The sequence below is a fragment of the Corylus avellana genome, chromosome 3 (genome assembly GCF_965113065.1).
Source record: "Corylus avellana chromosome 3, dhCorAvel1.hap1.2, whole genome shotgun sequence".
NCBI classification, from domain to species: domain Eukaryota; kingdom Viridiplantae; phylum Streptophyta; class Magnoliopsida; order Fagales; family Betulaceae; genus Corylus; species Corylus avellana.
In genome coordinates, this window is record NC_142492.1 from 34,037,374 (window position 1) to 34,054,185 (window position 16,812).

General features: G+C 38.0%; 2 protein-coding genes across 2 annotated transcripts; one reads left to right on the forward strand and one right to left on the reverse strand.

Moving 5' to 3' along the window:
* Positions 1-3,057: 3,057 nt before the first annotated feature.
* LOC132175874 (uncharacterized) lies at positions 3,058-8,968 on the reverse strand. The gene is made up of 4 exons (XM_059587950.2): positions 8,844-8,968; positions 8,406-8,582; positions 5,517-7,079; positions 3,058-3,295 (listed from the first exon to the last, which is right to left on the reverse strand). The coding sequence occupies exons 1-4, from the start codon at positions 8,856-8,858 to the stop codon at positions 3,260-3,262; spliced, it is 1,791 nt and encodes a 596-aa protein (XP_059443933.2). The 5' UTR covers positions 8,859-8,968; the 3' UTR covers positions 3,058-3,259.
* Positions 8,969-10,944: 1,976 nt separating this feature from the next.
* Positions 10,945-15,991, forward strand: PTAC2 (plastid transcriptionally active 2). The gene is made up of 4 exons (XM_059588293.2): positions 10,945-13,005; positions 13,683-13,997; positions 14,079-14,186; positions 15,207-15,991. Exons 1-4 carry the CDS (start codon positions 11,171-11,173, stop codon positions 15,544-15,546), a joined length of 2,598 nt encoding a protein of 865 aa, XP_059444276.1. The 5' UTR covers positions 10,945-11,170; the 3' UTR covers positions 15,547-15,991.
* The last annotated feature ends 821 nt before the right edge of the window (positions 15,992-16,812 follow it).

Genomic DNA, 16,812 nt, shown 5'->3' on the forward strand with positions numbered 1-16,812 from the left:
AAAAATTCCGAAAAAAGTAACTTGCCTCTTCCTTTTTTTTTTAAGTACTGCCAAATGGCCTTGATAAATATTAAGAATTTAATCAAAATAATTCTGATTATTGGCGCAGCAAAGGAAATGTACAGAACCAGATATTAGAAAATGGATAGCAGCAGAATATATATTCAGGGAAAAAAAAAAAAAAAAAGGAAAGAAAGAAGATCGTGTGTGGTTCTGTAATCCATAATCAGCAAGCTACTACAACCTAAGCCTCCAACCTCTTAACAATAGGATAGATATATTAGAGGTGAGAATCAAGAACCAGGAGGGACCAGCAAGTGTATTATTCTATAATCAGCACGCTAGAAACCAGGGTTTCCAACTTCTTATGATCACATGAGATTTAAGATGCTTGATCACGTAATTTTTTCTTACCACTTTTGCATGAGAATTATATTGCGAGAGGATTCATTAGATAGTTTAATGAATACAAAATTGTTGCATCAACATAACAAACAATCAACTCTACTTAAGCAAATTAGTTGTTCTAAAGTAAGACATCTAAGTGTATCAATGAAACTGCCTATATCCTCTGCTTCCAAATTCCTAGGTATTCTGGTATCCAAGTGCTCTTTCATGCTACAATTAAAAGGATTGTACAAATTTGTTCGTCAATTTTTCGAAGCCATAGGCATTCTTGGCCATGACTTTAATTCAGGGCTACCACTTCACATTCTCTTCTTTTCATAATTCATATAAACAGAAGATTATCCGGATCATATTTTCAGATATCTAACAAATAAAACACTTGCACATAAAAACTAAATTTTATATATATAAAGCTCCTGCATAAACTCTATCGCATGCTAACATATGACAATCTTCGGAAACACTTCCTGTTCTTACATTGATCAAACATCACATATTCGAAACAGAAACCATGTGTTAATGGCAATCAAGTCTTAATATATGGAGCAAGTACATGGACAGGCTATGCATATATCAGCCAAATGCAACATGCCAACAACCCCACCGTTTTCATGTTATGTTAGTTACATTCCATATTTCATTACATATTTATCTTATTAAACCCCTACAGCATGTAAATTTCAATAATGAATAAAGCAAAGAATGGATTGCAGAAGAAAATTAGGACAAATCATAAAAGGGTCACCCGAATGTCAACAAATAAATATTATAAATTGGATCTTTTTGAATCCTTGAGTGGACATTGAGGGCTTCACACAGAATGTTTACAAATTGTCCAAAAATTATACAAGTACCACCAATGAACAACCAAATATATAACAGCACCTTCACTTCCAAAATTGTGAAAAAAGCAATCTTATCCAACAGAAATAAATCGGAGATAGCATAATAAACGAATATAAGCAACTGGGTCAGCTTCCAATCAATCAACCAGTAAATGAGAAACCCAGAACCAAAAAGAGAAAAAGAAAGAAAGAAAACAACAAAAGGGTACGTACGGATTGAGCGTTGTGCCAGGCAAGGCCTCGGTAGACGTTGAAAGAGAAACTGGCTGTGAGGTAAATGGTGGTGACGCCGAGACCCGCCGTGAAAGCCTTGAATGCCCAATCTCCTGCCTTACTTGCTATCCCCATCTCTCCCGGTGTTGCTCCGTTTCTCTATTTCAGGCTTTCTTCGCTGTTCGTATTTTTCTTCGTCTTTTGCCCTGTCTCACTCAGAAGGCAGCTGAAGCTTTCCAACACAAGAAAATGGGAACATTAACATACCCTTTTTTTTAATTTATTTTTATAAATAACTTTGCTGAAAATTTTTCATAATTTTGAAATTATTAAAAAAATACATGTTAATTTTTAAATATATGGTTTTTTTTTTTTTTTTTTTTTTTTGACATGTTTACACAAGGGAAGGAGAAGGGGAAATTCAAACTAGTAACCTCCGCTTCATTAGGCATGATCCACTGCCGATTGAACTACCCTTTGGAGACTTTAAATAGATGGTTTAGAAACACGACTTTAGTTGGTTTTAATTAATGATAAATCCATACCAATCAAAATAATTATAGATTCTTAAATAGGTTTGAAAATTAAAATTTTTTCATCCTAAAAGAAATTCTCTTATTCATCCAAAAAAAAAAAAAAAAAGGTATGGACCAAGTATTGACACGGCAAAATCTTAAGCTAGAAATAGGAGAAAATAAAGCTAACTCAACTGGTGGTGAGTCTTTGATTTGGTACACATTGGGAAAAATTGTTATTTGATTTATTAGTATATGATAAATTATGAACGAACATTGTTCTATCAAGATTGATAAAATTACACCCATTTCACATACAATAATAAATTTTTAATATAATTTGAACCATTCACAGATTGAGAAAAAAAAAATTGTAAAATTTTACAACTATATGTTATCCCATTAATAATTAATCTTTAGCACATACTTTGACACATAATCTATTTGAAAATACAGGGGAAGTTTTTGAGTTCTGAAAATAATCATCACCTTAAGCAACCAAGTATGATGCTGTCACACTATCGGTTTGACCATTATAAATGGGTGCAAATGGAAGTTCACTACTGTTGTAACCAAGGTGAAAATCAGAAAATGTCCTGGTTCAAAAATCGTTTCCTAGAAACTTTCTTCCTTCTAGGACAAAAAATTGCCTTGTGTTTTGCTCTTACAAATGGAAGTTCAATAGGATGGATGATGTTCCAACAGTAGAAGATAGAGTAGATTGGATCCCACTCTTGGAATCCTCTTATTCTATTATTGTTCTTCAACATTTCAGAATACATGACACAGCTCAAAAACATGTTAATTTGTTAACACCATGTATGGCAGTTTAGAAAGAAGATGAGAATTTAAGCAGGGGAAAACCCCTACTCAAATTCCAATGAGTGCTTCAAAGCCTCTTTGAATTGCTCCTCTGTTGACCAAATTAGAGCCTTTTTTGCACCCTCAAAAGGTTAAGTTATAGTCCATAATTCAAGAATATTCATAGGAACCTGTTAGGTAAACCCAAGATGGACAACAATGCCAATTGCAATTTAAGCTATTAAACTTTTGATATTATGCAAAAGAGAAAGATCAGAGAAAGACGGCAATACTGATATAACTTAATGGATAAATGATGCTCATGCATTATTCAGGGATCTACAGCTCTTCCTTGATAAGGCTACTGCCTTTTTGTCTAATTTTTTTTACCAAACACCTCTCCAAAATTATACTGCAGCAGGACTGTATTTGATTTCCACTCCAACTCAATATCCTTGAGTATGTTGATTGCCAGATCTACTGCCACCACTTCTTCTCCGATAAAGATATAAGCTGCGGAAAAAAAAATGCAGAAATATAGAACTCCATAGGCATAACTCTGAAACTACCACGTAATTCTTATCACACCAATGAACCACATAAATATCATGAGGAATAAAACAGCTAACAGGAATGTTACGGCCATACAAGGAGCTTCATCCAAGCTTTCATTACAAGAAGTTGGGCAAGCAGCATAGTTCTCACATTACAACCAGCAGAAGATTTGCATTTTCCTTATTGCTTCCCCGATTTCAGGCTTCTGAACTTAAGATTAATCAGGTTTCCATAACTTGATAGAAAATTGTTCCCGAGTACTCTAAATTTCATCATCAGTTTTGCACTCACATTGATCAACACAATAAACATGATTTTAGGCACACCACATTAATAGCATACACATTGAAGTACACAGTTATCCTACTGCTTCAAGCCACATAGTAGCATGATCTATATATGTCAACAATGGCTGACCTAGTAGTTAGGGGGTCTTCAGCAACCCCAAGTTTTAACAACTCCTATAAAAGCATTATTTTCTATAACAGGGCCCGTCAATGTTAACTTTTCACCTCCGAGATGATTTCAGCTTTGTACTCTACTACTCTAGTACTCTTATGTCAAATAAATTTTAAAAGTGGATGGCCTCGCCAACACGCTATTTGTTTCGGAGCAAAACAACAAAGCAAAGGTGATGACTTTTAAAAAAACACAAGTACAGTGTACATAATTTGATTTGATTTGCCAAATCTTCACACTGCACAAGGGGCAAGCAGTGTTTTGTAACAATTTTTTTCCCCCGTTACTCTCAAATCTCTCTCGATCTTGCCTAGGAAAAAGAGAAAGCTGTTTATGGAAATTGCTCAGACATCAAAAAGCCAGGCTCCCCATGCGTTCTCACGCCCTGACACCCAAAATCGCTTAGGAATCTAGTTGTCTGCTTTGGGAAGCTTGAAGCTTCACTCATGGCAGCTGCTCTCACAACCAGATAGGGCTTAAAAAAAAGTATGCAACTCTTTTGTGGAAAAAGGAGAGAGAGAGAGAGGAAATATTGTTTCGTAGCTTCTGCTCTAGCCTTTAATGCTCTTAATCTCTTATAATAATGTATCTTTTTCTTTCTAGTGTTAGGCATTTTCCATGGAATCAAGTCAGAGGTGAGAAATCAGAAGTGAGAAGCCCACATCTGGAAAACAACCCAACCGTCCACGCACCACCGACTACCGTGAGATGATTTTATGAACACGTAACTTTTGTATATAGTTATGACTTATAACTTAGTTTGGATTTAAGTTAAAGACTTTTCTACTTTTATTTTACATAAAGGTGCATGCACACACATATAGAGTGATTATATTTATCTATGTTATCTAAGTAGGTTCGGACCCCCATGCAAAAAATTCTGGTTCTGCCCCTGGTCATGTGTTTTGTGTTTTCCTTAGCCTGAAATGCTCCTAATGTAACCTTTGTTCTCATAAATATCAATGGCAAGGCAACATAAATTATGTATCTCAATTTGGAATACATTAAATAAAAAGAAATAAAATTATAGAACAATCTATATGCAAGGGATCCAATCCATATTTAGTTATCCAAAGTTTCCTGAGAGTTTCTCAAATTCTATGGAAGTATAGTTTCCTATTTCAAATATAAATGCAGGTTCTGATTATTCTACAATCCAGATTAACTAGAACTCATCGCTTTTTTAAAAAAAAAATAAAAAAAAAGCTTTGTAGCTAATATGGAAACTAAACATTGGTGTTTCAGTTAAAGATAATTAAAGAGTGAACATTTTAGAGCATCTCATGAGTCAAGGAAAAAGAACAATTATAATGGACAAGGTCATTCGCTTAATGATGGCCTTAAACTACTTAAAACACAACATAGAAATATCATACTAAAGGAGGTATCCACATAAAAACTAATCACTAGTGGGGTAAGAGCAATTTTCCTTGTTAAATATTCAATCAAATAAGATCTTTGGCAATTGAAAGATCAGATGCATCTGTAAGAGCACATTTGTAGGGCAGACTATAGGCTAACCATATAGCATAACTAGGGCCACAGGCAATTTAATCCCAGGATATGATAAGGAAGTCTGAAATTCATAAAATCATTACGGTAAACACAGCTAGATAAACATTAGAGTTCTAGATGTAATTGTCATAGTATATTTAGGGTTAGCACAAGCATATGCTCACACACAATAAAAAGTGTATGCACACATAAATATATCACTAACCTGACGAGCAACCTGTGCTAGTCGCCGACTGTCTCGAGACGATTCTGTTATCAAGCTAGAATTCTGGGGTTCCAGAGAACCATTCTGTTTCTCCCCTGTCTTTCTCTTTGCAGTGCTATTGTCAAGAGATGAATCACCATTGGGGCTGCTTAAAGATTCCTTCTTGCGTTTTCTTCGGAATGTGTACTTGAGAAACCTATTATTTACAGTTTGACTAACTGCATCATTTAAATCTGATGCTTTCAGATCTGAGTTAACTAAGGACTCATCACATGTCTCAACATCTGTTCTGCAACCTTGAACCTCTGAATTCTCTGCAGATAAACTTTCCTGTGTTGTCATGTCCAACTTATTAATCAAAGCTGTACCATTGTTCATTGTGTTTTGAACACTACAAGCCTTGACAAACTCCATGTCATTTTGATTCACGTCAACAGATCCTAATTGCACACCAGTTGCATCTGAGACTAGCATTGGGACGACAGTGGATACTGGATCCTTTTGACCTTCATTCTCAATTATCTTAGAAATATTTTCTACTGCTTCCTCATTCTTATCAACTGAATCTGGAGAAGTTTTGGAGTTCGAAAGATCAGATGCTTGACACGTTTCCATGACTTGATCAGCAAGCGACCTACATGAGGGAGATCTACCTTTTACGTATCTAGCTGCTCGTTTTCTTTTCCTACAAAAGGACTTAATAATCTGCACGTGAATATCACTTCTACTTGCCTGCATCACTTTCACTTCATCTGGGTTCTTCTCTTCTACTCCAAGCATATTCTCAGCCTCATGAGTAGGTACTACACACAGCCCATTACCTTGTTTATATGAGGAAGCTTTACTTTTCTTATATCTAGTGGCTCTTTTTCTTCTTTTTTGGCGAAATGATTTAACAGCCTGCACTTTGATATGATTACCATCAGCATGCATCACTTTAAGTTCATCTTGGTTCTTCTCTTCTACATCAAGCATACTGTCAGCCTTATGAATAGACGTCTTATACAACCCTTTAGCTTCGTCTCCTCTAGTAAATGCTTCGTTCTTTGCATCATCTATTTGTCCAGAAAAGGACAACTTTCCATCCAACAGGTACTTCTCAAATGCACGAATTCTCTGGGTGCATCCATTCTTATACAGCTCAGGCTCTTTGCTTCTCATTACTATGGAGGCAAAATAAGGGTTAGGAAGATAGCAATTATCCGTATGCAGGTCATTTGGACTATTACACTTATTGCCCTCGTATGTCCCATTCGATGTCAAATTCTTCATGGAAGATGTTGCGAGTGGTTGAAGTTGCAAACAAGGTAAAGAAGATGGAGACCCAGAAGTCCTGAGTCTATTCTCTTGTGATATTTCCTCCTGAATAGCAATATCATCCTCTAAATTTTGTTCATCCAAAGGCTGCAGTTGGTTGCTTTTGGTCCCTTTCTCCAATTCAGCCTGCACTTCTCTCAACTCTTCTCTAAGGTCTCTTACTATATCCTCCGCTTCCTGGAGCTGTGCTTCAAGCTCTTCAATTTTCGTCTGTTGACCCAAGGAAGTTAGCTCCGCTTCAGTGTCCTGTAAGTATGGCGCAATCATATAATGCTGTAATTTCATAGTTTAGCATAGATTCTACAATAAAAACTGCAGATGAAGACAGAGCAAAAAGGTCCTGGGTTTTCTTAGGAAAGATTCTACTCTGGAAACTTTTAGTGCCAAAAAGATAACATAATGATAGTTCACTCCATTTAAGCTGATCTGAAGAGGAAGCAGCTTACAGAAACTGGTTTGTGCCTAAATTGTGAACTTGTTACAAATGAGTCAAGAATGAAAATAATTTTGAAGTCTATTAAATTTTATTAGCATCAAAACCTGACTCTTAATTTCGAAGTAGAAATGTGGATGGTTGAACACATGATTGAAATTTCATAAAATTCTTTCCAAGCCCATGTGACAGATTAACTTATTCAACTGATCAAGTCTGTAATGTTTTGCCCAAAGTGGGAGCAGGAAACCAAAAAAGGATCTTCATCAAGAAGATGATAATCTATATAAAGTATGGTATTTGATAGTCACTTTATAGGTTTCTCTGAGACAAGTTCCCCATTTTTGCTACTTCTGTCTATATGGTCCATTCCTGACCAAGTTTGCACCAAGAAGCCTCAAGCCATGCTATCTCATGTCAAGCAACTCCGAATATGTACATATAGCCACTTTCTTTATTATGCAACAAGAATGAAACAAGACATTGAACCCTAGGAAAAGAACAGTGAAAATTACTCCTGTTCAACCACGCAAATTAATAGCATTAGAAACAAAATGCAAATTACTTTCCTATAAAACTGAAGAAAAATGTATGAGTCTGACTAGTTAAAGACATTGTGCTAAATCCAACACCATTTGCTAGTCAAGCATACGTTAAAAGAGTCCACTTTCAACTTATAGCAAATTTTAAAGAGAAAACTCATCAGTAACAGAAAATGCGATTTCCCAGTAAAACATTTTTTACCCATCCATCAAATTGCCGAGAGTGAACATAAATAACACAACCACAGTCCAAGCCCACTAATTTTTTGGGGTTGGAGAATAGACCATATGACTTCTAAAAACATCACAAACAGACTGAAAATACGATTTTTCTCCTTAAAGAGCGAGATAAATTTAGAAGATTTCTAAGCAATCCACACCACAATTGATACCAAAAACGCAAAAGCAGCCCAAGGAAAAAATTTCAGTAAAGATCAGAACTTTCATCACCAAATAAAGATTTACTCCAAACCCATATCACAAAACACAACCAGAACAAAACCAAACTAGATATTCACACCGCCACATCAACAGCAAGAAAATCAAAACCAGAACAAAATAAAAAAGCAACCCCATTTGAGAAGAAACCCATTATACCTTAGAATCCAACATCTGTTTGAGCCTCAGAAGCATCCGAAGCGCCTCCTCTTTCGTCGAGACGAGCTCCTGCTGAAACCGAAGCGCTCTCTTCTCCGATACCATAATACGCGCCGCCGCCTCCTTGGCCGTGTTGAGGATTATCTCCGCATAGGCCTTCTTCAAAGCCGTCAATTTCTACCAACAAAACCAAACCACCAAAAATCAACAAAACCCCATTACGAAAAAACTCATAGAAAACCAATGGAACAAACAGAAATAAGATCAAAATCAAAACCCATTCAAACATTCCACAAAATCAAAATAACCAAAAAAGAAAAAAGAGGTAGTTGGTGGTGGTGGGGGGGGGGGGGGGGGGTGGTCGTGGTGGAGGTTGTGGACTGGTTTCCACAGTTGTGGTGGGTCAGATTCTGATAGTGGCAGTTTCGTAAATTCTACCTCGGAGTCGTCCATTTTCGCTAATGCATAGAAGCCTTTGCTGGTCAGTGGTCTCTGACCAAGGTTGAAGGATGTGAAGACGAGGAGGGAGGTTGTTCTGTTTTCCCCTTCTTTCTCAGCAGCTTGTCTGTTAGGAACTGAAAGCCCTGCCTCTTTTACCAGATTACCCTCCTTACTTCCTCGTAATCACGCCTCTGCCACCTCACAATCTCACATGACAAACCGTAACACCGGTGCGGTTTTTCGTTTTTGCCCTATGGTCGCGTTGCAAAGACAGTGGTCCCACCCCCACCCCCCACGCCCACGGTAGTGACGTGGACCGGTATTACAATTACACGTGGAGGTTGTACACGTGGCCCGTTGCATGCAGCAGTTCGGTGAAGTTTTGAGGGGGGAGAACGGTGCCTTGGGAAGCGTGGCCGTGACAGTTGGGCGGTGGTGATTGCGGGCCTACTGTGGGGTAGCGGAACAGAATACGTTGTCCCAATCTGAAAACGGTTTTTGGATTTGAGAGGATTTAACAAAGGAGGAGAAAAAATATAACACATGTTTGAGGGAGACTCGGGCTGTCATCTCAGCTGTCAAACTCGTCAACACTCGAAGACCAAGAACGATAGTGATAGTGTCACAACCTTGAGGAGTTTCCCACAAAAACAAACCAGTAGTTTTGTAGTGGTGTTCCTAGTTTTCTTGCATGCTTCCTATAGAGCTTACTTTGAAGGAGACATCTATCCATTAGAGTTTTGTATAGAATTGATACAACATTGTTGCGTGTTTCCGTGAAGACTATCTCTGATGCTTAAATCAGTAAAAAAAAAAATTGAGTTAAAAGTCATGAGCCTTTAGCGGTCTTCTATGACTATACAGGCTCAACAGTAAATAACGTTCTAAGCTTTCTAGTGGTCTTTCGATATAAGTGCACCGAAGACCTTCCATAAACGGGTTTTAAGGGTTTTTGGTAATTGAGTACATCAAAGTTTATTTCAAAAGATTCTCCTTCATTTGGTACTCAAATGTAAAAAGTTAATTGAGAGAAATATTAATTTTTTTTTATCGTCGAGAGAAATCACTACTTTTCTTTTTTATTTTTTATTTTTGTCTTTCTAATGACATGTTGTTTAATAGAGAATTAGTACAATATTAATGATTATGTGATTTTTCAGGTGATTTATTTAAGTAATCCAATATGCACCTTACCTTGTATTTTATATAATCAATCCAAATAAAGTATTATATACTACACCACTATCTCGTCTCTATCACACTATATTGATATGACATTGTCAATTCATTATTAACTTTAAAAAAATTTAAATTTTAAATTTTTTTTCAAAAAAAAAGGTTGATCTAGTGGTATAATAAATAACAGTACTCACAAGTTAAATGTAATTTGGCTTTTGGACTATAATAAAATTTTTTGAAAAAAATGAAAATTGATAAGTGTTTTTGGTGACAACCATTTGAAAAGTATTGGTTGTGGGTTCAATAAAAAAAAATGTTGGATTAAAAATGAAAAGTGCTTCTTAACATTCAAAATTGAGAAGTATTTTCAAAACATAAAATTAACAAAAGTAAAATCAAGAAAACTATATTGATGTCTCTATTAGAGCCTCTCTTTTGTCCCGTTAGGGGTGGTCATGCTCATGCTTTTGAAGCGCTAGAAATCGTCGTCAAAAAATAACATACGTTATTTAAAATATGAGAAACACAATTTTTTTTTGAATAGATTGAATTTGAAAAAATTATTCCAAAATATTTTAAATACATATCAATTTAATAGATTGATTTTGAAAATTTTCTTTTAATCAAAAAAATTTATCTTTACAAAAATAAAAACATACATCTAATCCTCGCTAAATCGTTATTCCTGCTCGTTTTCCCGCTGCAACCATCGAAGCACCGTTCAAAATTCTGTTACCGCCAATCGTGCGTTAACGTAATCGCGGGTCGACCAAGAACCAAAGCCCATAACCGTCCCTCACAATCTATATTTTAACATATCCGGGTATTCTCCCATAAACAAGGGCGTTACGGGGCAAATAACCCGCTTACCCGCCCCCAACGAAGCCCGTGTTATCCACAAAGACTCCACGTGTCTTTCTTCAAAGCTAGTTTCACTGTTTCAGCTTTCACCCTCTCCGTCTTCTCTCGTCTTCTCTTCTCTGTAAGTTTCCCGTCAAAATTAGATTGAAAATCTTATCATCCACCGAGAAAATTCCACTTGCTTTCTCTTTTGGAGCTTCGAATTTTGCTGCAAGAAACCGAGAAAATCCCCCAAACCAATCCACAAACGCTTTCCCAAAGTTCATGCTAACGGAACTACCAAAATGACCGTCTCGCCCTCTCTCTCCCTACCCCACCCTTTGCTCCTCAGACCCAACCCTAAGTCCAACCATTTCACATTCCCAACCAAAAACCCCCAACTCTCAATCCACCACCGGAGATTTCTCTCCGGCGACCGGAGATTCACCTCTGGGAGAGCCAGGGCCAAGAAGGAGCTCGTCCTCGGGAACCCCTCGGTGATGGTGGAGAAGGGCAAGTACAGCTACGACGTGGAGACTCTAATCAACAAGCTCAGCAGCCTTCCGCCACGTGGCAGCATCGCTCGGTGTCTAGAGATGTTCAAGAGCAAGCTCTCGCTCAACGACTTCGCGCTGGTCTTCAAGGAGTTCGCTCAGCGCGGAGATTGGCAGCGCTCGCTCCGTCTCTTCAAGTACATGCAGCGCCAGATATGGTGCAAGCCCAACGAGCACATCTACACCATCATGATCAGCCTCCTGGGCCGCGAGGGCTTGCTCGAGAAGTGCCGCGAGGTGTTCGACGAAATGCCCAGCCAGGGCGTGGCCAGGACCGTGTTCTCCTACACCGCGGTGATCAACGCCTACGGGCGTAACGGTCAGTACGAGACTTCGCTTGAGCTCCTTGAGAAAATGAAGATGGAAATGATTATGCCGAGCGTATTAACCTATAACACTGTGATAAATGCTTGTGCTAGAGGTGGGTTGGATTGGGAGGGCTTGTTGGGATTGTTTGCGGAGATGAGGCATGAAGGGATACAACCTGACCTTGTTACGTATAATACTTTGCTTAGTGCCTGTGCTGGTAGGGGTTTAGGCGACGAGGCGGAGATGGTGTTTAGGACTATGAACGAGGGAGGGATAGTTCCCGATATAACCACGTATAGTTATCTGGTTGAGACGTTTGGGAAATTGGGTAAGCTCGAGAAGGTCTCAGTGCTTCTTAAGGAAATGGAGTTGGGAGGGAATTTGCCGGATATAATGTCATATAATGTGTTATTAGAGGCGTATGCGCAATTGGGGTCAATAAAAGATGCGATGGGTGTGTTTAGGCAGATGCAGGGGGCGGGGTGTGTGCCAAATGCTGCTACTTATAGTACTTTGTTGAATTTGTACGGGAGGAATGGGAGATACGATGATGTTCGTGAGCTTTTTCTCGAGATGAAAGCAAGCAATACGGAACCGGATGCAGCTACTTATAACATTTTGATACAGGTATTTGGTGAGGGTGGGTATTTCAAGGAGGTGGTGACTTTGTTTCATGATATGGTGGAGGAGAATGTTGAACCGGATATGGAAACTTATGAGGGGATAATAGTTGCTTGTGGGAAGGGAGGGCTCCATGAGGATGCCAAGAAAATTTTGCTTGACGTGAATGAGAAAGAGATAGTGCCAAGTTCCAAGGCTTATACTGGGGTAATTGAAGCATATGGGCAAGCTGCACTATATGAGGAAGCTCTTGTTGCCTTTAACACAATGAATGAAGTGGGGAGCACACCGACTGTTGAAACCTACAACTCATTGATTCATGCATTTGCGAGAGGTGGGTTGTACAAGGAATGTGAAGTTATTTTGTTCAGAATGGGTGAGGCTGGTGTCGCTCGGAATGTGGATTCCTTCAATGGTGTGATCGAAGCTTTTAGGCAAGGAGGTCAATTTGAGGAAGCTGTGAAGGCACACATTGAGATGGAAAAGGCAAGATGTGATCCTGATGAACGGACCCTTGAGGCAATTTTAAGTGTTTACTGCGTTGCAGGTCTTGTTGATGAGAGTGTGGAGCAGTTCCAGGAAATTAAAGCTTCAGGAGTATTGCCCACTGTCATGTGCTATTGCATGATGCTGGCTGTTTATGCAAAGAGTGACAGGTCAGTATTCCTTCAACCATTCAGCATTTTGTTGTACTATTTACGGAATGGTACAAGAGTAGTTTCTAACACCATGATTGCAACTATTACGATTTATACTTGCCAGCTTGGGTGAATAAGAGGAGCCTGTGAGATATATTACAAAAATTGGAGAAAGATATAAGTAATCCAAATCCATCTTGTATACATGCTATAAGTTGTACACAAAATAGGTAAGTTACTGATTATAAGGGTGTCTGTAAATGAGTACTGGAATCTTGCACTGTAGATGAGTGCTGTCTGAATCAATAGCGAAATTATCATTGGCAATGTCTGCAACTTTAGTGTGATAATATGGCTTATATGCTATCTTCTGCCCAGGCGCTCACAATAGATATACACACCATACCTAGGGTACTGCTGAATAGGAAATGCCCTAAGTCATGATATGAAGCTTTTGTACTTGGCTGTTAATCTTGTATTTTCTTCATTGTACAGAGGAAACAAGCTTTAATATTTTGGGTGCATTCCTAAAATAAATTCAACCCAAATTTTATGGGGTACAATAGTTCAACTTCGATTAGACTTTGACAACTCATGAAGCAAAATTTATTCATGGAATTTCATAGATTCTACAGCGTTAAGCAATCATCCATTTGCCTGTTTGGCATCTTAAACCTAATATTCCTTGCTTTCAGGTGGGATGATGCTCACGAGTTGCTGGATGAGATGTTAACAAATAGGGTATCAAGTATTCATCAAGTGACAGGGCATATGATCAAGGGAGATTATGATGATGACTCTAACTGGCAGATGGTAGAGTATGTCTTTGACAAACTTAACTCTGAAGGATGTGGGTTGGGAATGAGGTTCTACAACACACTTTTAGAAGCGCTTTGGTGGCTGGGTCAGAAAGAACGGGCTGCAAGAGTGCTCAATGAAGCATCAAAGAGGGGGCTTTTTCCTGAACTCTTCCGTTACAATAAACTTTTGTGGTGTGTGGATGTACACAGGTAGCACAGCAACTATATTCTCTTCAAAGTTGTGTGCTTTCAGTCAAGTTTGTTTCAACCATAATGTTGACCGTTTTGCAGGATGTGGGAAGGTGGAGCATATACAGCAATATCACTTTGGCTTAACAATATGCATGAGATGTTTATAAATGGGGAGGATCTTCCTCAACTAGCAAGTGTTGTTGTAGTGTAAGTTGCTTTTTCCTCACAATTTGTCTTTTCATTCTGTGGAACACATACAAGACAGAGAGGGAGAGAGAGTTTGCTCCTGCACTGACGTACAGCCTAATTACTTAGGGTTGGCTACATTTATCCTCTGCCATTGAGCTCTTTATGGGGTTATTATCTGTTGTGTCATTTTCTGTTATGAGTTCTCTCCACCTCAACCACATACATGTGCACATACACACAAGAGCCTAAAATGTTGACTGTATATGCTTGCATTGCTGGACCATGGAAAGTAATTGAGTACAATATGTTCTACATTTGTTATGCGGTGCAGCGTAAAAAATTGGTTTAGAACATGAATGAACACTTTTCAGGCCTATGCAGTTTGCATCTGCTTGGACTTCTTTTTTTTTTTTTTTTTTTTTGATAAGTAATGATGCATTAAAAGAGCGCAGAGGGGTGCAACTCAAGTACATAGGAAGTATACAAGAGAGCGACTAAGATGGGGAGAAAAAAGAAGAGAACATCTGCTTGGACTTCTATTTGTTAGAAATTTGATTCAGTAGAAGTGAAGTCCAATAGAATAGTTACTTGGCAATGCTGAACTGGCCATGGCACACCCAAGGCCTGTTCATTAATATGAATGCTGTTCTAGCCATGATATGCATGGAAGTTACTCACTGCTCCTATGATGGTAGGTCCTTCTATAAATGATGGCCATCGGCTATGTTGCAATTTATCGACAATTCAATTGTGGGTTGGATTGGGACAGATTCTAGGTTCTCTGCTTGATGACTATGGTAGAAGTTATAGAATGGTGATTTCTGTCACATTATGGTTTTTATTCTTACACTTCCTTTTTTTTTTGGGGGGGGGGGGGGGGGGGGTGTGGGTGTTTACTGAATTTCGTAATAGATTTTCACATGATTGTCTCTAGCTATACTTATGGGAAGAAAAGTTGAAAGCATAACAGGTTTTTCAATTGAATTGCATAAGGCTCACAGTTTAATGATTAGCCTTGATGTATTCTCCATTGAACAGGAGGGGGCGGATGGAGCAAAGCTCAGTTACACGAGATTTTCCCATTGCAAAGGCTGCCTTTTCATTTCTGCAGGATAAAGTGTCATCATCCTTTTCTTTTCCCAGCTGGAACAAGGGTCGAATTGTTTGCCAGCGGTCACAACTCAAGCGAATCCTGACGGGCTCAGAATCATCTTCAGATAGGTCCAAAGAGGATAAAGTAATAGATTTGAGTAACTCCCCCTTTAATCTTCCAGGAGCTAGAACTTCCAAAAGTGATGTAAAGAGTATCCAACATAAAGATGCCGATTCTGAAACTACGATCAGGACCAGAACAGAGCTTGTACCAAGCACAGTTTAGAAAGATGTTCAATATGCATTTATCGGTTTTAAGAGCTTGGAAAATCTCGATCTCCCTGTTCAGTTGAGAGGAAGTGAAAATTTGTCGGAGAACGTTTTTTATGGTCTTTAACAAATTAGCACTGAGCCTGGCAGAATGCCAAGTGTGGCAAACACAGCAGAATAATAATGTTACTTACAATACCTGGTTAAAGTTCAGTCGGTCGCTGTTGCTTACCAGCTCGATCTGAATTCAGTTTTGATCCTTGCATTTAGCATTGGGGAGACTTCAGGTGATGAGCAGGATTGTGATTTTGTAGCTGTAGATTATTCTTTTCATGTGTAAATGTACATTATATTTTTCACATCTTAATCTTTTAAATGGGTTGATGGGTGAGTGGGTCAGTTTCAAAACGTACTGACCTATATATGCTTAAATTCCTAATAGAAAGATGAGAATCTTTTAAGATATGAAAGAACACAATAAGTTTTTCTGTGATCTGTCTGCTGCATATTCCGGATTTTGATGATTGAAAAACGATGCAGAGTTTAATTGAACTTAAGATGCCATGCATTGCTCAGGGAGAGCCTGATGAATGCCAAATGGGAGGATTATTTCACATCACATAGAATTATTCTGTAGAGTACTTGAAGGGTCTATTTTTGTTCACATGCCACTAAATTTGTCTCCAACGTGTTTGAAATGGCAGCCTGATGTGCTGACAAATGCAGAAGGGCTTAGAATTACTATAATATTTTTGACACTTTTCCTATTGTGCCATCTTCTCCTGTCTGAAACTAAATCTAGATTGCTGGATTTCTAGATAATTTTCACCTTTGGCCATGTGGCCTCTACTCTCTTATATCACTCTAAAAGTAAGATGACTTTTAAAATCACAATTTGATGAAAATTCAATAGTGATTAATTACAAACTCAATAATAAGTTTAAAAGCTACATTATTTTTAGAGTGACACAATAACGACTTTTAGCATTACTCGGCCCCTACATTGTGTTCATTGGGCATTAGGGGATACCTAGGAGATCAATTTTAGGAGCATGGGTGCCTTAGTAAACATGATATTTCCCTTATATAGAGAGAAAGAGAGAGAAGGAATTGATTTTTTTTTTTTTTTTCTAAGCATAAGGAAAAGGAAAAGATATTTGTGTCCGCTAGACTTTATTTTTTGTTTTCAAGTAAAAAACATTTACAAACAATTTAAAACATAAAAATTATTTTTCATTTATGTCACGTCAGCCCACTTTTTCCAAGTAAAAGTTACTTTTAC

Coding starts and splice junctions, on each gene's coding strand:
- LOC132175874 (XM_059587950.2), bottom strand. Junction 7,080..8,405: donor AACAGATGTTGGATTCTAAG/GTATAATGGGTT, acceptor CCATACTTACAG/GACACTGAAGCGGAGCTAAC. Junction 3,296..5,516: donor TAGCACAGGTTGCTCGTCAG/GTTAGTGATATA, acceptor TTTTTTCCGCAG/CTTATATCTTTATCGGAGAA.
- PTAC2 (XM_059588293.2), top strand. CDS start 11,171: ATGACCGTCTCGCCCTCTCTCTCCCTACCCCACCCTTTGCTCCTCAGA. Junction 13,006..13,682: donor GTTTATGCAAAGAGTGACAG/GTCAGTATTCCT, acceptor CCTTGCTTTCAG/GTGGGATGATGCTCACGAGT. Junction 14,187..15,206: donor CTAGCAAGTGTTGTTGTAGT/GTAAGTTGCTTT, acceptor TCCATTGAACAG/GAGGGGGCGGATGGAGCAAA.